At 37.8% G+C, this 27,962-nt stretch overlaps 4 protein-coding genes across 5 annotated transcripts; 2 read left to right on the forward strand and 2 right to left on the reverse strand.

The window, feature by feature from the left end:
- Positions 1-1,649: 1,649 nt before the first annotated feature.
- LOC141596056 (caffeoylshikimate esterase) lies at positions 1,650-3,017 on the reverse strand. The gene has a single exon (XM_074416071.1). It carries the CDS (start codon positions 2,845-2,847, stop codon positions 1,855-1,857), a length of 993 nt encoding a protein of 330 aa, XP_074272172.1. The 5' UTR covers positions 2,848-3,017; the 3' UTR covers positions 1,650-1,854.
- Positions 3,018-3,466: 449 nt separating this feature from the next.
- On the reverse strand, positions 3,467-8,743 carry LOC141596058 (uncharacterized). 2 transcript variants are annotated; one of them, XM_074416072.1, is made up of 2 exons: positions 8,272-8,743; positions 3,467-5,566 (listed from the first exon to the last, which is right to left on the reverse strand). In XM_074416072.1, the coding sequence occupies exons 1-2, from the start codon at positions 8,598-8,600 to the stop codon at positions 5,038-5,040; spliced, it is 858 nt and encodes a 285-aa protein (XP_074272173.1). In that variant the 5' UTR covers positions 8,601-8,743; the 3' UTR covers positions 3,467-5,037. The 2 variants fall into 2 exon arrangements, with proteins under 2 accessions (XP_074272173.1, XP_074272174.1); XM_074416073.1 differs by lacking the exon at positions 3,467-5,566 and adding an exon at positions 6,174-6,910.
- Positions 8,744-20,969: 12,226 nt separating this feature from the next.
- On the forward strand, positions 20,970-21,644 carry LOC141597552 (uncharacterized). Its single transcript, XM_074418020.1, has one exon. It carries the CDS (start codon positions 20,970-20,972, stop codon positions 21,642-21,644), a length of 675 nt encoding a protein of 224 aa, XP_074274121.1.
- A 4,309-nt stretch (positions 21,645-25,953) lies between these two features.
- LOC141597553 (polyphenol oxidase, chloroplastic-like) lies at positions 25,954-27,759 on the forward strand. Its single transcript, XM_074418021.1, has one exon. It carries the CDS (start codon positions 25,954-25,956, stop codon positions 27,757-27,759), a length of 1,806 nt encoding a protein of 601 aa, XP_074274122.1.
- The last annotated feature ends 203 nt before the right edge of the window (positions 27,760-27,962 follow it).

Raw genomic sequence — 27,962 nt, forward strand, 5'->3', positions numbered from 1 at the left:
CCAAACTCATTTTTAACTTTGACCCACATTGATTTGGGATTTCTTATTTTGAAATTGTTGCATTTTGCATGATGATATAATCTAATAATAATAAACACAATGAAAGAAGATAACGATAGAGCGTTATCGAGTAATATTGAATTTCAGTATCATGCTTTCATATATACAATGTAGATCCTTTATAATTGAGATAGAAATGAGTAGATTTACCTTTTACTTGCGAGAAAGTAAACTGAATGTCACAACCGTCGAATAATAGCCCTATCTCATTTTCTATAAAAATATTGGGTACATTCATACAAAGTATATATAATCATTTATGATTGTATGATGGACATAATTAAGTCACACACTTTTTCTCATAGTAAATGTTCTGTATAAAATATCAAGTTGACAAAACAAACTAATTTTTGGAAGGCATAACGCCGCTACTAAATTACTAATACCACTCAAATTTTTCAGAGGATGAATATTAACATACCCTTAAATTCAGCTTGTATTTTCGTAACATTAAACAAAAGTGTAGTGACCTTATCATCTCCACAATTTATTTAGTGATTTACTTTTATATTTGGAGTATGTTATATTACTATGACTCTATGAGATCGTCTCATTATCAAATTATCAAATTAATTAAAATGTTATTAGCAATATGAATTGAGCAAATTCAAGTTCATGACTTGGAGAGTCGGGTAGGTACTGCGTAAGGAAACTTTTTTTCTAATCGCCGAAAAAAAAATGTTCATGACAAAGTTTAACCCCATCATTATCCTTTTGCTTAAGATTCCATGTATATTATTACATATTTAATCTCCATTTTATTGTGATTATTAAGATTCAAACAATCATTTCATCAACTAAAGTACTCTTAGACAAACATCATTTAGGATGTTTCACAAAGTACATGTTTTATGCCAACATGGAAACATTTTTATGATAAAAAGCAACATTTTTCAATTGCCAAAAGCTTAAAACATAATGGACCATTGATTTAATTACTCTATAGATCAAACTTATACTAAACTCCACAAGAGTAGGTACATTATTAGTTTATCCAAAACCCTACTAGACCTTGTGTTCTAAGAAACATGTTTGTTTCGATTTGATTACGGGATATGTATGCTCGTATTGGAAGGGTAAATCGCGTATATATGATAGCTTGTGAGTCAAGTTACTCGCGTATACTAGGCCATCACTTTTTTTTTTACTAGAGTAACATATTGTGGCTCAGCCGCTCAGGTCAAATTACTTCATCAGGTAAATCACGTATATATGATAGCCTGTAAATACATCATGAGATAACAAATGAGTCGACCCATCTTCGGACAGTTGGCCAGTCGAAAATAGAATAGACAGATCAGATGATTTTTAATCTATGTTGAATGTTGCAGCATTTTTCCTGAAACATTGAAAGTAGCTAAGGAAGACCGAACAAACTCGCTTCTGCTTAACTGCAGTTTGCACAATACCCGGAAATCCTATGTTTTCGACAATGCTTATAAGCCGTAGACAATTCAACCAGTCTAAACAGTCTTACATAGATATCGGTCTCATATAAAAAAACTGTCTGATATACCAATCTCACCAGTCTAAAACAAGTCTGATGTTTTCGACAATGCTTATAAGTTATAAGCCGTAGTACAGCATAAATCAAACTAGACAATTTCACGAGTCTTATACAGATGTCAGTCTCATCGTCTCACATAAAAAACCGTCTGATATACCAATCTCAGTACTTCAAAACAATCGAGAACATAAAATCGCTTCTTATTACTTACAAATCAATGAAAAATACTTAAATCAACAAAACTAGATCGATCATAAGAATTCAGAACTACGATTTGGTCGATTTCCTTAACTACATCTTTCAGTCAACCAACCCAAAATATCATTCCTAACCAATGCAACATTTTCATCAGTCTCACCAAACAGCAAAGAATGCAGCATTCCTTCATAAATTTTAATCGTCTTATCCTCGCTTCTCGCCTCTTCATACAATTCTCGACTCACATTAGGATCAGTCACCCCATCCGCGCTCCCATGTAACACAACAAAAGGAATACTCACATCCTTCAATTTCGCGGTTAAATAATCTGTAACCCTTAGTAACTCAATAACAGTCCCTAATCTCGGCTTTCCATTATACCTTAACGGGTTCAAAACCGCTATAGCTTTCTTTTCAGGCACTTTAACGGATTTATCGAGTAAATCAGGAGTTGGGACAATAGCTAATTTAGGCATAATTTTACCAACCATAGTAAGAATCTCAGGAATTGGCCATTTGGGTCTAACATTATCAGAAATACGACACATGGGCGCGATCAAAATCGCGCCTTTATATCGATTTCCAAGACATTCAGTAACTTTCAAGCTAATCAACAAACATATTGCTCCACCCATTGATTCACCAAATAAGAAACAAGGTAAATTGACATAATTATGATCATCCATTATTGAATTAAAATACGAAATACAATCAGAAACGACATGATCAACATTCGGAACAAATGCTTTAAGCCCATCAGATTTACCATGACCAGGTAAATCAAGGGCAAAACAGGCAAAACCATTTTGAGCAAGGTAAATTGGGGTGCCTTGAAAAGTCCAACTAATGTCATTACCATAACCATGAACCATACAAATGATGCCACGTGGAGGGTTGTTGTTGTTGTTGGAAAGTGGGACCCATGATCTAGTGAAAAGTGTTTGGTTTGTTGTTGGTGTTGTGTAGAATGATTTTGTGCATTTGATTCCTTGTTGGGTGTAGTATTCTTCTTCTGGGGTTGTTCCCCAGTAATTTGGGTACGAGTTCGGGTTCGAGTTCGGGTTTGGGGGATTTTGGTTCATGATTTTAGGGTTCTTGAGGTGGGAAAAGATTGGGGATTTTTTTGAAGAGGGAATTGAATTAAGTTGTGATTGGTTGATGGTTCAATTGAAGATTAGATGCAAAGGGATGAATGATTGGTTGGTGTGGCATTTAAATGGACCTTTATAAATTGCTCAATAACCCTAATTATTATTTTTGGCATAAATTGGAACGTTTATTTTTCGTGAGAGTGACTCATGAGAAAAAAGATTGTACATCAGATGTACTACATCATATTTATTTAATGACTTTTTGAGTTTTTGTGTATTTTTTCCGAGTACTGTAAGGTTTATAAATTACATCTTAGTTTTATGATGTCAAAAATCAAATTTTTTTGAGTTTATATGTAATTTTTTTGAGTTATAATGTAACTTTTTGAGATTAAAGTTTAAGTAATAAACTCAAAAACTTTATAATAAAACTCAAAAAATTTATCTTAATGCTCAAAAATTATACAATCTGATGTACTACATTAGATGTATAATCCACTTACTGGTGACTCATTCTGATACCGTGGTTAAGAGAAGAGGTGATCAACTATCATACCAAATTCAATTTTTTTCGATTAGTCAATTTTAAGCTGATTTACGGTCTAAAAAGTAAAATCTATAATAACTCGATTTCGAGATCATTTCAAAAAAAAAAAGAGCATGAAGTTGAAATTCTAGTATGCCATTAAATTTTATGATTCACCAATGTCATTGTCATCATCCTCACTTTTACTCTGGTCTCGGCTCGACCATGGTCGCAAAATAAGGCCCAAGATAAGTGCAGCAACACCGGCTAATGAAATTCCGGTAAACACCATAGCCAATCCAGCAAACAACTGTAGAAATGAGATCACAAATGCTCCAAAAACCAGTAACAGTAGGAAACCTTGTATAGTTATTTGTTGCCTTAATGGTCCAAGTACTATAGCGCGAACTGCTGGTTTTATAGTTTCTTTTACTCCACTTGTCACCACTTTTACTGCTGTATCTACTGGCCATAAGTCGAAAATGTTGTCGTAGTTTTGATGGCTGTGTCGGACTTGTTGCCATTTCCACCACCACCACCACTCGACTGCATTGAACTTTTCACTGTCCCAGTCTGAACCTTCATCATCTCCGCTGTTTCCTTTGCCATTTCCGTTGTCATTAATGTTTCCGTTTCCTGATCCATCTGTTATGTTCTCGTGGCTGGTATCTTCGTCATTTCTGTGAGTTGAAACGGTTATTTTTCATTACAGGAATATAAATGTAAAGATATGCATGCCCTGGTTCGAGTTATTACCCTGAGTTTCCTGATCCATCTGTTATATTCTCGGTTTGATCCTTCGCATGGCTTTCAGGCAGTTCTAGCTTGAAGTGATGTTCAGAAAATGAAGAGAAGTGACTTCTAATCACAACTGTAAGCAAATTTCGTCGACTTCTTTTTCTACTTTGCAGCTCGAGTTGTGTTATTGTGGAGATCTTCATTGTGGCTCTTGATTTGTGGTTAGAATAACGATTTGAATGAGTGAAATAATGATTTAAATGATGTGAAGACAGCATTACATTGGATTTTAAGGTTGTTACATGAACTCAAAAGTCGAAACACAGTCTTATGGAGCATGAACTGAAATTCCTTGAGTGAAGTTTAAGCTTTCATATGATCCACTTTTGCAGTGGTCCTTGAGGTTTGAATCTGTCTTTTGTATCAGCAAATGAAAGATGGAATGTGTCTCTTACCTTTCTGAATTTTTTAGTGTCGATTAATGAGTATCGTTCTACGTGGAGATTAGCTAGCTCAGTTGATAAAGCCAGGTGATTAAAAAGTCGGTTCTTAATACCTATGTACTTTGCTGGACAAGATATTGACAAAATCCAAAACCACCCAACCGGAAAAAGCCAACGCGTCAAGGGCGTCTAATAACCCGGGCGACCACGGGCCTCTAGTTTTGGCCACTAAGTTTATAAGCTTTACCGATAAAATTTAATACAAACCTAGACGTGTAGTACACTTATACATTCATATTTAGGGCCTCATTTTTTAATGGTGCACCGGGCCTCCATTTACTTTAAGACGCCCCTACAAAGCGTTTCGACTCAAATTGACCAATTTGAAAGTACAGTTGTGTATATTTAAAATGTAAAAAACTTGAGAATCATGACTTGAATAACTGACATTGGCATAGCAGGACTGCAGGAGTTCTAATGTACTTGGGGATCACTGTACTGAGGATCAGAGTCGTCGTCATCACTGTCATGATTCTGTAAGCTGTTACGCCAGTGCCATAACCCGTAAATGACTCCACCAGAAACTACTGCAGCAAGTGTTACTGTTGCTCCAAGAATCATGAACAAGGTTCCTGCTATGACAACCTCGTATTCATGAGATTGAACCAGGGGTATCATCAATGGCAAGAACATGACTTCACACAGCAATGAAAATATATCTTCAATAGCATGTTTTGTCACAAGTCTGGCTTTTGTCATGTCGCTTGGCGACAGTACCTGTACCAGCATTTCAGCTGCCGAGCCTATGACCTGATGGCGGTCATTGCAGCTGAAATGTGCACTGGTTGGACGTCTTTTTAGGGTGCGGATAGCGTGGTTCTGCTGCCAGAACCACCACAATTCTAATCCTGTTAGTCCATCATTGGCTTCCGACCCTCCATGTCCTTGGCCATCATTTCCGCCTTTTCCATATCCGCCTACTCCTTTGCCACCATGACCATCCCTGCACATTATATTTCAGGTTTATAATGGAAATATATCCTCAATAGTATATCCTCAATAGTATGTTCTGTCACAAGTGTGGCTTCTGTAAATGTTGCAATAGTGCAAGATTGACAATCATAATTTGGTTGTAGGAGTTCAGAAAATGTAATGCATAATTTTATATTATAATATAAGCTCATTGACTAGCATTTTTTTAGGAAATCGGATCGGTCAACAGGCAAATTTGGAGAAGTTCAGATTTCAGACAATGCTGAGACTGATCAGAAATCATTCATAGGAATTCAGATTGAATAGGCAAATTTTCAGTGGTTTGATCTCGGTTCTTGGATCCAACAATTGCTAGCACAGATTTGATTTGAATCTGAGAATTTTGTATCCTACAGGTTAACTGAATCTAGATTGGATGAATATATTTGCCTGTTTTGGATTTTCGGGTAGGGTTGCGGCTTGAACGACCCCCCCTGCCTAATGAGCTTTTGGTACGCCAAAATATTCTCTCTTCGTGTCGAACGTCTCACTACTCAGACTCAGTGGTCGGCGTGTGGTAAGATTTATCATTTTATCGCCCTCTTCTCTCTTGAGGCGTGTTTTTAAGCTTTGACGGGTTTATGATAATGCTGATAATTTAGAATCATCCAAATTCTGCATAAGGATCTTTTGAACAGCTAAACACATGGACAGAAAATTAGATTCTACATTCTACACTCAAAATCAGATCACTTAGACTGTCAGACAGATACTGTAACGGAATTTTCCAGCTCAGCGACTAACTACGACTACATTCAGTTCGAAACAAATCATCCTGAATGCTAAAAAATTGGCCTAGACTACAGGATCAGTATCATCCTCGCCGCTGTCATTATTATGTAAGCTGCCATGCCAACGCCACAACCCGTAAACAACTGCACCCGAAAATACTACTGCAACTGCAACAGCTGCTCCAAATATTCCATACACTGTGGCAGCAAAGATCGCCTCGCTCACTTGAAATTCTGAAAGGACAAGGGGGAATACAATTGGGAAGTACAGGATTTGTAGCAGCAAAGGGAATAAATCTTCAATGGCTTGCATTGTTGCGAGTGTGGCTTTGGTCATGTCTCTTGGTGGCAGTATTTCTGATGCTAGCATTAGAACTGCCAAGTCTACGAGCTGGTGGCGGTTCGTGTAGGTGAAATGAAGGGTGGTTCGGCCTCTTTTTTGGGCTCGGATTGCCCTGTTCCACTGCCAATACCACCAACACGCTACACCGGTTAGTCCATCACTGCTCTCTGAACCACCGTGTCCTTGATCGTCATTTCCACCACTTCCGTGGCCTCCGTTTCCTTTGCCACCATCACCATCCCTACATGTTAGATTAGGTTCAATAAAGGTGGTTACAACTTACACTAAACAGCCCGCAAGGCAAGGGTGGAGTCTAGTGGTTAAAACTTTGGTGAAATTCCCAGTAGATTCAGGTTCAAGTCTCACCAAGAGCAAAATCTTGTGGAGCATTCTTGGCCTGAGTCCATGTCTAATAGATTTCGAGTCTATCACCCTCGGGTGGCTTACCTCTGGTATACGTGGTTTGCAAGCTATCACGTACACCCGAAGGTTTACCCAGTGCGCACCGAAAGTAGCGGCTGCGGGTTCCTTTCAGGTCTCAAGTTTTATTTCCATTATACATGCTTCAAGTTCAAAGGACATTCCCTTGAATGAGTATAGTATAACATTACAAACCAAAACCATTACCATTGAAATCAAGTTATTTTAAGACACGTCGCCAATTTCCAATGCAAAAACAAAACGATCACAAATTTTAACAAAACGATTCAAACCTAAGACCTATTGTTCGAGAACAAAATCATTACCAAAGTCCTTAACAATTACTCATAGTTTCACTTTCATTAGTAGTACTTCTTTCTACTATTGTATAACTACTAAATAACATTATTATTAACCCAGTAACTTAATAGGTCCCGCAAATTGCGAGGTAACTATACTTTCCTTAGCATAAGTTGAGTACTCACGCTAACTAGGTCACGAACCGATTTTACTCTTAATTCCACCTTATTAACCTTGACCCATTTTCACCCTCCCAAGCAGAAGGTCGCGACCTAGGTCATCAACCCAATCATTATCCACTTTACAACATTCCAACTACTCCCTCCGATCCAGACCAAAGGTAACATTGACTTTTTGACACTATTTATAGTCGTAGGGAATCTTCGATATTATTCTTAATCTATAAGACAAAATATATTCATGTGAGATCTTGTTTGATTCATCGTCATGAATGCTATAAGAATATCAAATTTATAATTTTTAATAATGTGTAACTAAAGATATTTACGTTGCAAAACGTGCCTCGACAAGTGTGAAAAAGTCAATATTACCTTTGGTCTGGATCGGAGGGAGTATCATATTATATTCTTCTCTCTTACTTTTTCTAATTTTATAAATATATTCATTGTCCTTTTTTTGTGTCTAACAAACCAAAAAATGACACTTATTGGGTCATGGAAGAGGTCACCAAATGAAGCAAAGGTCACAAATTGACCTCCAAAGGTCACAAATTGACCTTTGGTCACAAATTAACAACTTTAGTCACCAACTCACCAATTAAGTAGCTTAATTAAGTTACTAACCATGACCAAGCAATTGACCTTGCTTGGGGATGGTCTTACAGTATTGTGTAAGACCGTTGTACAGTATAACAAATCTTACCCGAAGTCAAATTCAGTACCCGGAGCTCCAAGCCCAACACCATCAACTCCATATCCAATCTGAAGCGGGTCGATACCCGAATCCAACAACTCATTCTTCTCTAGTTTACCCACTTCAGAAAACCCATCATTAGAATCCGGGTAGGATCTTGAACCCATCAACAAACCCCGACCCGGTTCCGTGACCCGCATTTTGAGCTCTTGTTTGGTCCTCCATAATTTTATGCAATCTTTGTATTTTAAATAATAAGAATATTTAAGATTGTTTTGGTTGTGAGTAAGAGGGAGTTTAAGTAATATGGTTTGGATTAATGAAAGATCAATAATCATAATTTTTTTTTTCAAGTATTGTGAAAGATTGTTAGTCTGAAAGTGTACGTACAATTTGTAGATTTTAATGTGTTCTTATTTTTGTATGATTATTAATTTATTATTATGATTAATGATTCTTGTTTATTTGTTTGACCATGTGAAGTGTGAACTCATTATAGTGGGTGTGCTTTATTAGTGCACTAAGCATAATATTCCAAGGATTAGTTGTGGGAGGGCATAATGCCACGAACTCATTTGTTAATGCCACGAGATCTATTTCAGCATGAACAGTGCAGTTTCTTACATTTGGTAAAGTAATTGTCGTGGCATTAAAGGTAAACCCCGTGGAAATATCAATCCCCGTTGTTTATGGTGTTGTTTTGGCACGCTTCTTTTAACGCCCATACTATTCACGTCTAATAGGAATAATTATAATAGTTGGGCCTCAACCATCACCTTAAGGTTTTGGTTGAGATGGTTCATCTATCTTGGTATCGGGAGCCAGGTGTGGCCGGTCACGGGTTCAAATCCCGCAACCTCAAAACTCCTCAAAAACTCGGTTTTAAACCCAAAGACACGGTGATGAGGGAGCCGGGTGCTGACAACTAACCACTCTCACCAATCTCTAAAAGAAATAGATAGTCCATTTCTTTTTAACGGCTCAAAATGTATTCTAGCGACTAGCGTCATTCAACGACTCTAATTGAAATAGATAGTCCATTTCTTTTTAACGGCTCAAAATGTATTCTAGCGACTAGCGTCATTCAACGACTCTAATTTTATGCTTGAAAATAAAGAAATAATAGGTATACAGTAGAAACTATAATTGTATGATTTTTACGGAGAAAATGAAAAAAGAAAGAAATGAAAAGCATCCTTATGCTGTGAAATGACCCTGGACACAAACTGATACTACTTGTGAATGGACTATATTATGAGTTTATGACTCATTTATAAGGTCAACTTACAGGCTTACAGCCTATTTGACTCCACAAGTCATCACTTTTTAAGGAACATCCTAAATCCATACAGGATCACCTTCCCACATTTGGACTTGTCCAAATCCACATAGAGATGGAAGTGGGTATGCGGGTCGTTGGACCGACACGCCTAGCACGGCCCATGGTCTTATTTAGCACGACATAAGATTGATATGGCCCAACACACCATGAGCTGTGGGCTGTGCCTGAGCCGAAGTTTGAGAAAAAAGATTGTCCCTATCTCAGACATGGCACGTAGACCTGTCATACGACTCGGGTCATACGGGTCGGGTCAAATACGGGTCGGGTCAGATACGGGTCGGGTCATACGGGTCACGGGTCGGGTTAGGGTCAGAATACGGGTCAAGAAATAATTTTTAACGCCTTTTTTAAACGATTTTTTTTATTTAGAAAATATTTTTTTAAAAAATTAAATATATTTTAAATTATTATTTTAGTCATATTCATCATATACAATAACTATATTGATATAATTATTAAAATAAAGTTTTTTTAATAATTATTTTTGTTCCGGGTGTAATTCCAGAGCAGATATTTGATACCACTCGTCGCTAGTGGAATGATGTCCTTACTTGAATCCTCCTCGCGGTCTCCTGAAACGATGAACAAACTGAGGGCTCGGCTTTGGCCGAGCGTACTCACTCCGACGCTCAAGTCAGTAAACTTAGAGAGAAGTTGTTGTAACTTGGCTAAGAGTGTATTGTAGATAGATAAGGAAGATATTACCAGATGAATAGTGGTTATTAGGTTAATTTCTGGATCCTCTCCTCAATGAAGGTTGAGGAGTATTTATAGGCATTCACCTTTTGTCACGTAGTGGCCAAGTGGCCATGTGGCTATCAGGTGGAAAGACCGTTGTACCCTCGGCCGATGGACCTGTGGCAGGCTCGCCGAGGGTCTTGGATATGAGTACGCGGATATGTGCCCCTACCGGCTAGTTGTCGCCGAGACCCAAGTGACAGATAGATGGGCTCAATCGGCTAGACTGTCTGAGTTGTTGACTTTGCTGTGGATACCCTTGACCTTGCTCAATATGTTGACTGGGTCAGCGGTGCAGAATATGCCCCATCAATTTTATTATTAAATATTATAAAAGTTATATAAAATTGACTTTTTAGTTGAATTTTTAATTTTAAGTAATAAAAAAATAATTTTTTAACTATATTTTCAAATATAATACTCCCTCCAATTCGTTATATTGTTCCCATTTGCTTTTGGCACGATACTTAAGAAATACTATTAAAAATGAATAAAGGACATTGGTGGGGTTGATGTTAGGAGAGAGAGATGAATTAATAGGAGTTAAATAATGAGTTGTGGGGCCAAAATAGTAAGAAAAGTAATAAAATAGGAGTAAAAAAGTTATGTGGGGTTTGATTATAGGAGAGAGAAATGAATAAAATAAGAGAAAAAAGTTACTAAAAAAGGAAAGGGGAACATTACCTGAATAATCCGTTTTGGGAAACAGGGAACATTATAGCGAATTGGAGGGAGTATATAAATAATAATATTTTTAGTAAAATTCATGATTTTCTCTTGACCCAACGGGTCGACCCGTTCGGGTCGGGTCTCGACCCTAAAATAACGGGTCATTTCGGGTTCGGGTCAAACGGGTCGCGGGTCGAGAAAACCGGGTTTGTAACCCTAAGAAAACGGGTCGGGTCGGGTTTACGGGTCGGGTCGAGTTTTGACAGGTCTATTGGCACGCTTAGACACACCCAAAATATAAAGAAACAAGACTTGAGTGCAGTAAAAGCTTGGCACACTCAAGCACGACACCACACGCTATGAGTTGTGCCTGAGCCACATTTCATTAATTTCACCGGCACGAAGCCCACATCCGTGGGCCTGGGCCGTGCCCTTTTCGCCTACAGACACGATAGGCCAACATGAGGTACGACCTAACACAACCCACTTCCATCTTTAACTCCATATCAATAGAATAAAGTGGTAGAGTTAGGAGGCTAACATGGACGCACGCTTTCATGAAAAATAAAAATTTCAACGCTTTTAGTTTTCAAATAATTTTCGACTTTCCTTTATATTATTACCAATTCGCCCCCACTAAGTTAAAATCTTTGCTCCATCAGTGATTGAACTTTCGACAACTACACCATTCGTCGCTCTTTCAAACTCCTCCGAAGTCCGAACCCAACATCACTAGTTCACTACCATTAAGCTCGCTGAAAGCTCGAATCCACCCCACCTCATCTCTTCATACCGCAAGTCGATACTCCTTTTTATTTTGTAAAAAAACATATACATAAGAGATACAACCATATTTTGTAAAAACATATCAAATAATTTATATAATTATTTTTCATCCCTATCATACACTCTTACGTCTTATCAACAATGTGTAATATATTTCAAATAATCTGACCGCGTAAGTTCGATTAATTTCCTCGTCACTCGTTTCATCAACACTAATCATCAAATTCCTTAATAGACAAGGCATAATAACCTATTTTTTTAATAGCTAGTCCCATGCTACCATGACCATGTCGCACTTTCCTATTAATTTCGTACAAAAACATTCAAATTGGTAGCATTTATTTTTCTTGTAGCATTTTTCTTCCTTTATTTTCTACATTTTTTTTTCCCTTATCCCATTTTTTTTGTCTTCTACAATCTTTTTGTGAAAACAAGTGATCATCTTGCAAACAAACAACAAACTAACAAAATCCAAAAAGTTTTGAGATAGTTTTGTCAATTTTTATCAAATTACTCACTTTTTCGTCGAATTATACATGATGGTAAGGTCTCTAAACCTACTATGTTACGCCCTTCTATTCTACGACTTGTATTTATCAAACGTAAAGAATCAAATAAATCTTTAGAAGTATGTTTTAGAAAAAATCCGACTTTTATATTTCTCTGTTTTTATTTAGTTATTACTAGTGTTACTTGACCATGTCTTAAGAACGAGCTTTTGAACTACTGGGATAATTAATGTTGTTAATAAAAGTCTGGTCGTAAATAATGAACTTGTGTTCTTGTAGGTTGCGAATTTATCAGAGGTACCTTTGGAACAAGAATGGAAGGAAATGAGAAGCTTAACGAACAAGTCGAATGGAGGAATTCACGACGACAACTCCGTCGTGTTCATGGAGCTCAAAAAGAAAATCACGGCATTTAGAGATATCTTTGACTTTCCTCCTCTTAATGCCGCGGTTCCAATACATGAGGTACCATAGTTTTTTTAACGGGTTTTGACTCGGGTCATGAGTACTTTTATTATTAACGTCGTTGCTAATTAAATTAGTCCACATTTGTAGGTTTGTAAGTTTTTAACGTCGTTGCTAATTAAATTAGTACTCTTGTTATTAACGTCGTTGCTAACTAAAGTCACGACTTAAGAGGGATCGATAAACCCTAGCTCTGCTACTCGACGTAACTTTTGTAACATGGATTTTCGACTTTTTATTCATGCAGCCGGAATTTGTACCGTGTCTACCAACCGAAAAACTGAAAGAAAGGAGCACACATCAGGTTCGGAAACTCTGCCTATGATAATAACTCTGTTATGATGATATAATATGAACTTATTCTACTAATAACAGGAATTTCATGGTAAATCAGGCATTGATTTGCTTCTATGAAATCCTGAAATGCATAGGAGACCCGTCGTCGATAGAGGATGCCAATGTCAGGGATAAATTCAAGTATGGAGATGTTGAAAAAGTCCCATTGGATGAACTTGGTAAGAAAGCTAAGACTCTTTCAAAGATGCATATGTGTGATTCAAGATTTCACTATTGTTCTTTGTCATTGAAAAAGACGTGATAAAGCAGGCTCGCTTAGTTGGTAAAGTCACGAGGCGTGATATTCATGACCTGGGTTCAAATTCCGTCAGCAACATAATTCGCCCTGGCTTTGTTTTGCTCCCTTTACACCCCTACAAAAAAAAAAAAGATATTCTCTCGCGTACCCCTCAATTCTTGCAAAAAAAGATTTTGACCGTCAATAACTCTTGGCTACAAGTTTAGAATACGATAAAACTTTTTTTTTTCAAATTGAACGTCTTTAAAAGGTCTTCAGTTTGAAAAAAAATTCAGCGATGTCTCAACTCGTAGTCGGGAATTATGGTCGGTTAAAATTTATTCGTTAAAAAAGGTTTGACCAACCATAACTATCTGCTACGAGTTCAAAAAGCGGTGAATTTTTTTTTCAAATTCAAGACCTCGACGAGATAATTGGTTTGGAAAAAAAATTACGGTTTTCTGAACTCGTAACAGAGAACTATTGTTGATCAAAGTTTTTTAGTGAAAAACGAGGGGTACACCTTAGAAAACGAAAAAGTTCGAGAGAATATCCCAGGTCGATTGTAAACTGTATGCAGTTCTTAATTATTCTGTCGGTCGATGCAATTTTCAACGCAGTTTTCATTATGAATCGTCTAAATGTAGTCTGATGATAATTTGATTACTGTCATGAATATGTTGCAGCTAAGATAATGGTAACATTATTGGACGGAATCAATAGGGAAGGGAAAGAAAGCTTTGTCGCAATAAACGAGGATGAACAGCCAAAGACGGATTATGGGTTAAGGCGCGTTTCTTTTGGCAGGTTACCAATGGATCAACGTCGAAAATCTGAAGAGTATGATAGCCAAACAGTTCGTCATTCACCTCGAAAACCAACATCAGTACTACCAAGGTCACCAACATTGAAGCATGGTGGCTATAGTGCTCCGCGTCTTGGAAGCCTAAGGGTTCAGGCTATCCAAAAACTGAGTCCTAAGGGCTCAAACAGGCTTTCATTCAGTAAGGTTATGAAGAACAGAATGCAAAATCAGAGGAAACTCGAAAAAATGGGATCGGGTGTGAGCCTTGAAAGTCGTGTACAAGAATCGTGTGCAATGCTCATTGAGGCGGAAAGTGTGGACTCTAATGACGCAACATTAGTACAACAAATGCCTCAAGTAGGCGAAGTAGCTCAAGTTCAATTGCAAGCGACTCTTGTACCGCCACCTTCATCACTGCTACCATCTCCTCATCCGTCATCAAATATTGAATCATCGGTATCTACATTCCAACCTATCAAAGTAATTCACCCAGAACCGCCACCATCACCTTCATCAGCTGTTGACTTATCAGTACCGGCATTTCTTGCACCACCTTCATCAGCTGTTGACTTATCAGTACCGGCATTTCTTGCACCACCTTCATCAGCTGTTGACTTATCAGTACCGACATTTCTTGCACCACCTTCATCAGCTGTTGAGTTATCGATCTGCATTTCTTGCACCACCTTCATCAGCTGTTGACTTATCAGTACCGGCATTTCTTGCACCACCTTCATCAGCTGTTGACTTATCAGTACCGGCATTTCTTGCACCACCTTCATCAGCTGTTGAGTTATCAGTACCGGCATTTCTTGCACCACCTTCATCAGCTGTTGACTTATCAGTACCGGCATTTCTTGCACCACCTTCATCAGCTGTTGACTTATCAGTACCCAGTGGCCCAAAAGGTGGGAATGCTACACCGCCTCCACCTCCACCACCTATTGGCTTAAAAGGAGGGACTCCTGCACCACCTCCACCCATGCCAATGGGAAACAAAGGTGGAGTTCCGCCACCGCCTCCTGGTGGCCTAAGATCTCTACCTACAAAGAAGACCACAACTTTGAAAAGATCACCTAACATGGGAAAGTTGTTTAGGACTCTTAAGCAAAAGATGGAAGGATCGTTGTTAACCGGGAAAACATCTCAAGCAAAGAAGATCGGTGGTGGAGGTGCTAGTGACGGTAAAGGAAAAAGTATGGCTGACGCGTTAGCAGAGATGACTAAAAAGTAAGATTGCGTACATCTAACCCCCTTAATTTACAGTAAGTGAAACCATTAAGACGCTAACCTGTTAAAGTTGTGTTTCAGTTCACCCTTCTTCAAGCAAATTGAAGAAGATGTAGAAAAACACGGGAAATCGTTCAAGGAGATGCAAGCGGCGCTAACCACATTTACGACCAAGGACATGGATGAACTCTTTAACTTCCACAAACAAGTTGAATCCAAGCTTGGAATTCTCACAGACGAAAACCAAGTACGAATCTGAATTTCCTTCTTCTCAACCTCGTACTTTATTAATTTTAACGTACTGGGATAACAGTTAATGTATTATACAACTGGTTGTATATACAACTTATTCAATGTAGTGGAGCTTTGTTACAAAGTTGTCGAGCTTTATTAACAAAATTATCGAGCTATGTTATAAAGTTATTGAGCTTAACAGAATAATTATTAAACTCAATAACTTCATAAAAAAGCTCAATAACTTGTAAAATAGCTCAACAGCTTTCTGTAAGAGCTCAACAACTTTGAAGCGGTTGTACAATGCTATTATACAACTGGTTATAGGATAGTATTTGTGCTGGGATAATGTTGTTATTATGTCAAACGTGTTAAATGATGTCGAGTTTACATTGTTTTGTTTTAGATGATCGCGAGATTTGAAGGTTTTCCATTAAAGAAACTAGAAGCCTTAAGGATGGCAGGATCAATGTACAGCAAGCTCAATGGAATACTAACTGATCTACAAAACTGGAAATTTGATTCTCCTTTACCACAGCTTCTCGACACATTTGAACGATACATCACTAAGGTAAGTTAACTAAATAAATACATATCGTGATTAAAATGGTCGCAAATCGCAATAACACGAATATTTACTACACTTCCTCCGAAAAACTTCCTAATATTACATTTGCTTTAGAATTAAGAACTCGGGTTTTCTAATGTGTGACCTCTGGACAAACGCTAATGATATAAAATCGACATACTAAGAAACATTCACTCACGAGTCACGAGTAGGAGTGGGCATAAGGTCCGGATTGGAAAAATGGACCGGACCGGACCGGAACCGAAACCGGAATTAAAAATTCCGGTCTGGTCTCCGGTCCACCCTTTTCTAAGATTTCGGTTTCCGGTATGGTCCGGTCCGATACCGTTTTATTCCGGTCCGGACCGGTTTGGAACAGAATAATTTTTTTTTATTTTTTTTCTTAAAAATATATTATAATCCGGTCCAACCATTCCGATCCGGTCCAATGGACCGGAATTTGAAAAGGTGGGCATATTATGGCAAATTCCGGTCCAACCGGTCTGGTCCGGTCTTGAACCTGAATTTTTACGGTCCGGTTCCGATCCGGAATTTTTGTAGTCCGGTCCCGTTCATATTTTTTGCCGATTCCGGTTTTGGACCGGTGTCCATCCCTAGCTCACGAGAGTACCATGATATAAAATCGGCATACTAAGAAACATTCAACCCGAAATCAAGGAACTAATTAAAATGTATTTATGAAACAACCAAATAGTTAAAAATCGAAAGTATATTTTCAGATTAAAAAACAATTGGAGGACATGGAACGGACTAAAAAGGAAGATACAGATATGCTACAGAGCCATAATATTCATTTTGACTTCCATATCCTTGTTAAGATAAAGGAAGCAGCAATTAATGTTTCGTCAAGGTGCATGGAGTTGGCCATCAAGGTAACTTTCAACCGAATTTCTGTACGTTTAATTAAAATATTCTTTACATAGGCTCAACAAACGTATCAAAATAAAATGAATAGATGGATAAGTAGTAATTCTTTTAACATTATCGGTAAAACTTGGCAAAATTTATCTGAGCGACCTAGTCAAATTGACCGGACTTAATACATAGAACATGTTACATACCCAAATGGCCGATTTGCTAGTTGATCTGTTTGCCATGTCTAATTATTATCACGATTGTAGGAGAGAAAAGCGACAAAGACGCCATCAAACGACGACGAAATGGCAAAAATAGAAAGGCAAACCAAAATGTTATGGAGGGTTTTCCAATTGGCCTACAAAGTGTACATGTTCGCAGGAGGGCAAGACGAGAGGGCTGAAAACTTGACTAAAGAATTAGCCCTCGAAATCGAATCGGTCCCGGGTACTACAAACAAATGAGTAACCCCCTATTTTTTTTTTTTTTTTTGGGCGCGCCTAAATCCACGGGAATAATGTATACAGCCACGGATTTTTGTATAGTATAAAAGACACGTGTCCACTAAAATATTAAACTGTCATCCCGTGGATAGTGAATTGGACCGTGGAAATATCAAGCACTTTGTACAAAAGATTTGGTATACTCGTAAATTGTAAGTTTTGTTTGTACAAAATTAGATTGATATTGTGAAAGAATTTGACAATGACTACACTCTTTTTCTCTTTCATTGTTTAAAATTAACAATTTGATGTTTGGTTTGATTTCAAACTAATTATCGTAAATGAGTTCACATGAAATCCAGTTTTTTCTGGACCAAAGCAAAGTGTTATATTGCATGGTGTTACGATTGTAGGAAAAGTTTTTTGATGAAAATATACAATTTCTTAATTTTTAGTTAATATATTATTGTCGGGATATTTGTACGCGCCCTTCTTGTCATTCATATCGTAAAGGTATTTCAAATTCGATTCTTCCCCTAAAAGTCCAAAATTATCATTCATATCGTAAAGGTATTTCAAATCCGATTCTTCCCCTCAAAAGTCCAAAATTAACAACGTATAGACAGAATCAAAGGCCTCAAGAAAAAAAGTACTCCACCACGACAACACGTATGATCAACTCTAATTTTAATCGATATATGTGAATATCTAAATATTTTGCAAGTCTTGTATAATTTCGATGTTAAATAGTATTTAAAAAATCATTGTTAATTGAATAATTTTGTCCCTATTACTCCTTCCAATTCGCTATAATGTTACCTCTTTCCCGAAACGGATTATTCAAGTAATGTTCTCCTTTCCTTTTTTGGTAACATTTACTCTTATTTTATTCATCTCTCTCCTATTTCCAAACCCCACACAACTCTTTTACTCTTATTTTATTACTTTTCTTAATGTTTTGGCCTCACAACTCCTTATTTAACTTCTAATAATTCATCTCTCTCCTATCAACAAACCCCACATTTGTCCTTTATTCATTTTTATTCATTTTTCTTAAGTATTGTGCTCATGTCAAAGGGGATCATTATGATGAATTGGAGGGAGTATTATCATGTGCTAATATTTAATCCGTTTTATAGATAAAACGGATATTCCGTCTTGAGCAAGAACTATTGTTTATCCCAAATTGGTACTCTTGGATTGGTTAACGTGCGAATTAAGAGCCTGCATTGGAATTGAGATCAAGGCTCACCCCCATGTTCATGTAGCTACACGAGATTGCAAGCAACCACATACTTCCAAAATTCTAATTTGATTTAATTAATAAATTAAGTTAAACTATTTTAATGCTACTAGTGGTCTAGTGCAGAGAATAATGGATTATATTCAACCATAGATGACCTTACATAGGTATATGGCATGTACTAATAGACTACTAAATTAACATTAATCAGAAGAATATTATTATTGGTCGAGCGAGAATTCAAATTTTTAAATAATTATAAAAGGTGAGATAGTGTTATTGGGTGATACTTACTAAGTATCGATACTAACTTTCACAACCAGAATACTCCGTGTAAAGGATATTAAAATGAAGAACTATACATAAAACATGTGAGAGGCTCGGTATCATCCGATAATGCCCTATCATTATCCAGATATATATTTACCATATTAACACCTCCATTTGTACAAGCCCCATTTGTACACGTCATTTTCAGTATATTAGACCTTAGCTTATTGCTTCAGACCACTGCTTTTGGTCTGAAATAAGACGGACAACATGTTGTCATTTGACAATAAAATGTTTGTATTTTCTGATAACATGTTACCATTATTTTTCCCATTATTTTCAGGGTAAAAAGTGACACATCTAGTAATAACATTTTATAGATTAAATGGTTACATTCTCTTAAAAAATGGCAACATTTTGTCGGTCTTATTTCAGACGGGAAAACTGCCCGTCTGAAATAAGATTTTGCGTAGCTTATATATTTTGAACTCTTTGTACAAAAGATTTGGTATACTTGTAAATTGTAAGTTTTGTCTGTACAAAATTAGATTGATCAATAGTGAGATGATATTGTACAAGATTTTGACAATGACTACACTCTTTTTTTCTTTCAAAAATTAAAATTAACGATTTGATGTTTGGTTTGATTTCAAACTAATTATCGTAAATGAGTTCACATGAAATCCATTTTTTTCTAGACCAAAGCAAAGTGTTTTATTGCATGGTGTTACGATGGTAGGAAAAGTTTTCTGATGAAAATATACAATTTATTAATTTTTAGTTAATATATTATTGTCGGGATATTTGCACGCGCCCTTCTTGTCATTCATATCGTAGAGGTATTTCAAATCCGATTCTTCCCCCCAAAAGTCCAAAACTAACAAGGTATAGACAGAATCAAAGACCTCAAGGAAAAATTACTCCACCACCTATGTGATGAGTGTGTTTCAAATTCCGGCTAATTTTTGTGATGAACTTAGAAAGATTGTGTCTCGTTTTTGGTGGGGACATGAGGAAGGGAGAAAGGGTTTGTCGTGGGTTTCGTGGAGGAAATTAACACGGCCAAAGTGTGTTGGAGGAATGGGTTTTCGAGATTTCTGCTTCTTTAATCTCGCGTTACTGGGAAAGCAAGCGTGGCGTCTTGTGGTAAACCCGACTTCGTTATGGTCTCGACTAATGAAAGCTAAATATTATCCCATGGGGATTTCATGAGTGCTATGGTTGGAAACAATCCTAGCTATACTTGGCGAGGTATTGTGGGTGCGCGGTCGGTTCTCGAGCAAGGGATGAGACGGCGAATTGGCAATGGCCGAGGCACGTTGATTTGGGGGAATGCGTGGATCCCAAGTACGCAATCAGGCCGTGTTATCTCGCCATGCCCAGCTGGTTGTGAGACGATGGAGGTCGCTGAACTGCTAAAACCGGATGGTGGGGGTGGTGGACCGAGAAGATTAACCAGTTCTTTTTGCCTTTCGAGATAGAACGAATTACTAATATTCGGCTTAGCCCAAATGAATGAAGCTGGTGATCTGTGGTATTGGGTGCACGAAAAGGATGGCTTCTATTCGGTTCGTACTACATATAAAATGTTGGCTGGGGACACGGTGGATATGGCTGATATGTCGAATTGGGAAAGAGAGAAGTGGTTATGGAATAAGCTCTGGAAGGTCTCGGTTTGGCCCCGTGTGAAGCTCTTCTTCTGGCAGTTGTGTAATGAAGCACTAGCAACAAGGGCAAACATCGCGTCTCGAGTGGGAGGTGAGTCTTCTTTCTGTTCTTTTTGTCATTCCCATAATGAGTCGAGTCTTCATTTGTTTTGTAATTGTTGGGTGGCTAATTGGGTATGGGATGGGATTGGGCTGCCATGTGAGGAAGAGGAAGTCAGGGGAAGCGGTGTGAGGGAGTGGGTGGAGTATCGGTAGAGGGAAATTGGTGAGGCGGATTATGGGAAGTTTATGGTAGGATGTTGGGCTTTATGGGAACATAGTAATAGGGTGGTCTTTGATGGGGTGGAGATTGGCCCGACTAAGGTGGTACGTAGGGTGTATGATGTTCTTGCTGAGGAGAGTGGCTGGATGGACTTGGGTGGTAAAAAAAACAGGAGCGGAGGACGTAGGAGAGTTGATGATCGGGCTGAAGGATGGATGGCTCCATCGAGGGGAGTGGTGAAGGTTAATGAGGATGCGGGAGTGCAGGACGGGCTTGGTGTGGGTACGGGAGCAATCTGCAGAGATGAATATGGGGCGGCCTTGTGGGGGATGGCTATCAATCGTGCACACACTTGGGAACCAGCCATTGCCGAAGCTGTTGCAATCCTTGACGGAGTTCAAGAAGGTGCACGGAGAGGACATCGAGATGTGGTCGTGGAGAGCGATTGCTTGCAGGTCATCGAAGATCTACAAAGCATGCGACATGGGCGGAGTATTCTTTCGGCTATATTAGATGATATTCTAGCTCTTAGTATTTTGTTTAGTTCGTTGCGATGGTCACATACTAGTCGAACCAATAATTGTGTGGCTCATGCGCTTGCTCATTTTAATTCTAGTTTTGTAGGTAAAACGGTATGGGATGGTGACTTGCCGCCGATCGTTAACAATGTTGTTCTCTTTAATATTTCGTTATTGAATTAAGCCCTTTTGGGTGTTTACCTCAAAAAAATAATAATGCTAATTTAATCAACTTATGTGAATATCCAAATATTCTACAAGTCTTGTATAATTTCAATGTTAATAGTCTCTAAAAAAATCATCGTTAATTGAATAATTTTGTCCCTATTATCATCATGTGCTAATATTTAGTCCGTTTAATCGTTGTATAGATAAAACGGATATTCCGTCTTAAACAAGAACTATTGTTTATCCCAAATTGGTACTCTTGGATTGGTTAACGTGCGAATTAAGAGCATGCATTGGAATTGAGATCAAGGCTCACCCCATGTTCATGTAGCTACACGAGATTGCAAGCAACCACATACGGAGTACTTCCAAAATTCTAATTTGATTTAATTAATAAATTTAAACTATTTTAATGCTACTAGTAGTCTAGTGCAGAGAATAATGGATTATATTCAACCATAGATGACCTTATATAGTTTGTTGTGCGGAAGCGTGAATATCCCGTGTTGGGCCTCTGCTACATCTGTGTCCACAACCAATAATAGTACAATATTGTTCGCTTTGGGCCAAGCCCTCACGGATTTACTCTTGAGTTCCTTCCCAAAAGGTCTCATACTATTATATTTTGTAGACACTTATAAAGATGAGCTTTCATCTTTATTCTACCGATGTGGGACATGGGTTTGCACCCTAACAATCCTCCCCTCAAACCAAGGACCATCATCTTGACTCGGACCTTGACCTCCACGGAGAATTCCCCACACCATGCAACCCCATCACCTAGACACCCGCATCACCAAGTCTTGATAGCCTCCCCTTAAACGACACACCATGTGTCTCACGGGGCTTGTGCTACACTTGCGTACCAAACTCCTCTGCATCCAATATACCCTGGACTGGGTCCGAATCCACCGCCTCAGCACATCACACCAGACCGCCTTTTTTGGACTTACCATGGACCGCTTTTGTTGCCTCCATTAAGCCTCAACCCACCTCGCGCGGGTCGCTGACGATCTTCTCTTGGACGGCCACCATGTCGCTTCTCGCGAACATATTAGCTCTCCCTCGAGCTATAGGAGTTCCACGTCTTATTGTGTACGTCCACCTTCAAGTCTTGGCCTGATGAATCTCTGTGTCTAGCCCAAGTTCAACCTTGGGCTCTGATACCACTTGTTGTGCGGAAGCGTGAATATCACGTGTTGGGCCTCTGCTACATCTGTGTTCACAACCAATAATATTACAATATTGTCCGCTTTGGGCCAAGCCCTCACGGATTTACTCTTGGGCTCCTTCCCAAAAGGCCTCATACTCTGATACCAATTGTTGTGCGGAAGCGTGAATATCACGTGTTGGGCCTCTGCTACATCTGTGTTCACAACCAATAATAGTACAATATTGTCCGCTTTGGGCCAAGCCCTCACGGATTTACTCTTGGGCTCCTTCCCAAAAGGCCTCATACTATTATATTTTGTAGACACTTATAAAGATGAACTTCCATCTTTATTCTACCGATGTGGGACATGGGTTTGCACCCTAACATAGTTATATGACATGTACTAGACTACTAAATAACATTAATCAGAAGAATATTATTATTGGTCGAGCGTGAATTCAAATTTTTAAATAATTATTGTTCCGGGTGTAATTCCAGAGCAGGTTTTGTGACCACGTGAGCTAGTTGAATGATGTCGTTGCTCGTCTCTTACTTGTATTCTCTCCTGTAAAAGATTAACAAACTGAGGGCTCGGCTTGGGGCCGAACGTACTCACTCCAACGCTCAAGTCAGTAAACTTAAAGAGATAAGTTGTATGTTACTTGGCCAAGTATATTGTAGGGAGATAAGGGAGTTTATACCAGATTATTGGATTGTGAGATTATTAGATGATTTTCGGATAGTTTTTGGGATCCTTTTCTCAATGAGAGAAGTGGAGTATTTATAGACTTTCACCTTTTGTCACATAGTGGCCAAGTGGCAGAGCAGGTGGAAAGACTATCTTACCCTCGGCCGAGGGACCCATGGCAGGCCGGCAGGCCTGGTTGACTCCATGCCGAGGGGACTGGATGTGAGTACGCGGATATGCCTCTCGGCCGGCTAGTAACAGTACCGAGACCCAAGTGACAGGCCGACAGGATGCGTCGGTTAGGCTGTTGATATGTTGACTTGCTGTCTTTTAGCTTTGACCTTGCTCAATATGTTGACTCGGTCAGCGGGTGCAGAATATGCCCCATCAATTATAAAAAGTGAGATAGTGGTATTGGGTAAAAGTGTAATACTTACTGAGTATCGATACCAACTCTCACAACAAGAATACTTCGTGTAAAGGATATTAAAATGAAGAACTATACATAAAACACGTGAGAGACTCGTTACCATCTGATAACGCCCTGTCATTATCCAGATACATATTTACCATATTAACACCTCCATTTGTACAAGCCCCATTTGTACAAGTCATTTTCAGTATATATATTAGACATTTAGACCTTAGCTTATACTCCGTATATTTTGATATAAATGTAGTAATATTCATTTTTTTTTCTTTGGAAAAACAAACATGTAAATCCATGCAATTACACATAAGAGAGACAAAGACAAATTAATTGTACCAAATCAATATATTAAATAATTATTGACAAGCAGATTATATATAAAGCATGCACCTTTATGCAATTAAATTAATTTTAAACAATGTCTTATGTAAGAGAACAATGGAGTAAACTTTAATGACAATCACTAACAATTCAAATTCTCATACGAATATATCAAGGATGACCTATAAAAAGAGATATTCCGTCAGTGTAGATAACATATTAAATTTTTGTGAAAATCGACAGCAATTTAGTCAGTTTATAGACTATACAACTGGATGTACAATAGCATTATACATCCAAGGTTATTTTAGTCTTCCTCAACTACTTTTATATGTTAAACCCTAAAACCAAGACTACGTAATTCAATTCAACTCCTCTTCTCTCTCTAACTGCTTCTATATTTTGATCTCCATCTTCCTCCATTATGTAGTTAACTAATCTTCTCCTTTTAAATTATTTTAACAACTATTATATCTCCCATTCTTCAATCAGAATCAATATGAATTTAATTGATTTTTACCATCACGGTGAGAGAAGCTTCAACGGCAGATGAAACATCAAAAGGTATCATCATCAATGGGAAAAAAACGAGTTTTGATCGGGATTTAGATTATATAAATAATGGAATCTCATCTTACAAATCTGTTTGAATTAGGTCGTGTTTTTTTTAAACTATATTTCCTATAAATTTAAGCTCGAATTCTTTTCATAATAACTCATATTCTTTTCTTAATAACTCGTATTCTTTTCATACATTACAATTTAGTTCAAGCTCGTGTTCTTTTTATAATAGCTCACATTCTTCTCATAATAGCTCGTATTCTTATTAGCTCTTTTTTTTTAAAAAAATAGCTCGTATTCTTCATGTGCGTACAATTTATGAGTTCATAGACATTTAGTTATGAAATACGATAACATCTGAAACATTATTTGGTCATGTTTTTTTGAAAGCACATTACATAAAATTTAACTCGAATTCTTTTTATAATAACTCATACTCTTTTCTTAATAACTCGTATCTTTTCCATACATTACAATTTAGTTCAAGCTCGTGTTCTTTTCAAAGTAGCTCGTATTCTTCTCATAATAGCTCGTATTCTTTTTAACTTGAATTTTTTAAGCTCATGTTTTTTTTGTATATAATAATAACTCGTATTATTCATGTGCGTACTATTTACGAGTTTATAGACATTGAAATATTATATAAGATCAAATTTGGGGGAAAGGGGAACTTTTGGTAAAGAGAGAACTACAATACCTTAAGTTTTACGTTGTTGAAGTAAAAATTTTAATTTTTTTTAATGGGCTATAGATTGTTAATCATATATTATATGGGCCTGATGTACAATGCTTTTGTACAACAGGATGTATAATCCTATTTGTGCAATTTAGTATGAGGCGGTCGTATGGTACTCTGATGCGATCATATAAAAGTAATCATTTTATGTTAAAAAGTGTCCATCTTTTTATCATAAAATAGTCATTGTTTGTCATAAAGTGACTACTTTTTATCTGTCGCACCATACAACAATCTTACACAATAATTATTGAAAAAATTAAAAAATTAGACATTTTTCCTGAAATCAAGCCGGCATATCCATGGTGTTATTGCATAGAATTCAACAATAAAAATAATTAATGAAGTTTTATATAGTTATATCTTTCCACTCTTGTGCATATATAGCTTATTAAACGACCCATTTTATTACTACTAAAAATCAAAGTAGTTGCAATGGCCTCTCACCCTTGTTGTCCTCCTAACAATATCACCACAATCTCATCAACCAAGCACATTTCTTCTACCCTTCTCTTCCATAAATCTCGATTTTTCACGACTCGAAGCCATGGCTCGATACCAAAAATATCGTGTAAATCGACCAAAGACGATGCCCAAAACCCTAAAACAACGTCCAATAGTAATGAAAACAATAGTAATATTACTAATACTAAGTTTGATAGAAGAAATATGCTTATTGGGCTAGGGGGTCTATATGGTGCGGCTGGGACTCTCACAGCCGCACCAGAAACCCTAGCCTCCCCTCTCACAACAGACCTAGCCAGGTGCGGTCCAGCTTTCAATGGTTTAAACTGTTGTCCGCCAAAGGCTACAAATGTTATCGATTTTAAGGTCCCACCTGTTCCTAATATTTTACGAGTACGCCTTGCGGCTCATCTAGTTGATGAACAATATAAACAAAAGTTTTTCAAGGCTATAACCCTAATGAAGGCCTTACCTTCTAGTGATCCACGTAATTTTTTACAACAAGCTAATGTTCATTGTGCTTATTGTAATGGAGGTTACACTCAATTAGGGTTTACAAATCTAGACATTCAAGTCCATGATTCTTGGATTTTTTTACCTTTTCATAGGTTATATCTTTACTTTTTTGAAAGAATATTAGGTAAGTTAATTGATGACCCGACTTTTGCCCTTCCTTTTTGGAATTGGGATACACCGGCAGGCATGCAGATGCCTGCCATGTATACTGATACAGGCTCACCTTTATATGATCGTCTTCGTAATGGAGACCATCAACCCCCTAGGGTTGTAGATCTGAATTACGATGGACGGGATGATAGTGATGAGACTGATGATGATATAATCGCGGGTAACCTTAGTGTTATGTACCGACAAATGGTGTCTAACTCGAGAACCAATAGGTTGTTCATGGGACAACCTTTTCGTGCTGGGGATGACCCTAACCCTGGATCTGGCTCCCTAGAAAATGTCCCTCATGGTCCAGTTCACGTTTGGGCTGGTGACCCGAACCAGCCCAATGGTGAGGACATGGGGACATTTTACGCGGCAGCGCGAGATCCAATATTTTATGCCCACCATTGTAATATCGACCGTATGTGGTTTTTATGGAAAACCTTAGGTGGTAATAGAAAAGACTTTACCGATCCTGATTGGTTAAATGCGTCATTTATTTTCTATGATGAAAATGCACAAGCCGTACGTGTAAGAGTCAAAGATTGCTTAGACCCCAAAAAGTTAGGGTACACTTACCAAAACGTTGACTTACCTTGGGTCAACGCTCGACCAACTCCAAGACCGTCTAAACTTAAGACCTTATTCTCAACACCCAAACCCGCAAATGCCATGAACTCAAACTCCACAAAAGTCAAATTTCCTAGGCCTCTAAACACTGTGCTACGCACAGACGTCCAGAGGCCTAAGAAATCGAGGAGCAAGAAGGAGAAAGAACACGAAGAAGAGGTTCTCGAGATCCATATCGAAGTCGACAAACATGTATATGTCAAATTCGACGTGTATATCAACGATGAAGACGATATTCCTTCAAAAAAGACGAAAATTAGGACCGAGTATGCAGGGAGTTTTGTTAATGTACCTCATAAACACAAGCGTGGCGACGATCATAGTAAAAAGGTTAAGACTACATTAAGGCTTGGATTAACGGAGATTATTGAAGATTTAGGAGCTGATGATGATGAAGGTGTAACGGTAACTTTGATTCCTCGATCAGGCAAAGATGGGATTGTTATTAAGAGTATGAAGATTGAGTTTTCTTCTTGATTTTGATTATTGTACGTACGTTTGCATGGTTATGGTCATGAGGTGGTAATTTTTTTTTTTGCTTGGTGCAATTTTTACCCTTTTTATTTATGGAGTATGAATGTATGATTGTATGAATGTAATCACCTTGATTTTCTGTAGGTTGAAATAAAAATGTTTTTTTCCCTTCCTTAAATTATTGTATGATGTTTTATCCCTGCTTT

The sequence above is a fragment of the Silene latifolia genome, chromosome 8 (assembly GCF_048544455.1).
Source record: "Silene latifolia isolate original U9 population chromosome 8, ASM4854445v1, whole genome shotgun sequence".
Lineage (NCBI taxonomy): Eukaryota > Viridiplantae > Streptophyta > Magnoliopsida > Caryophyllales > Caryophyllaceae > Silene > Silene latifolia.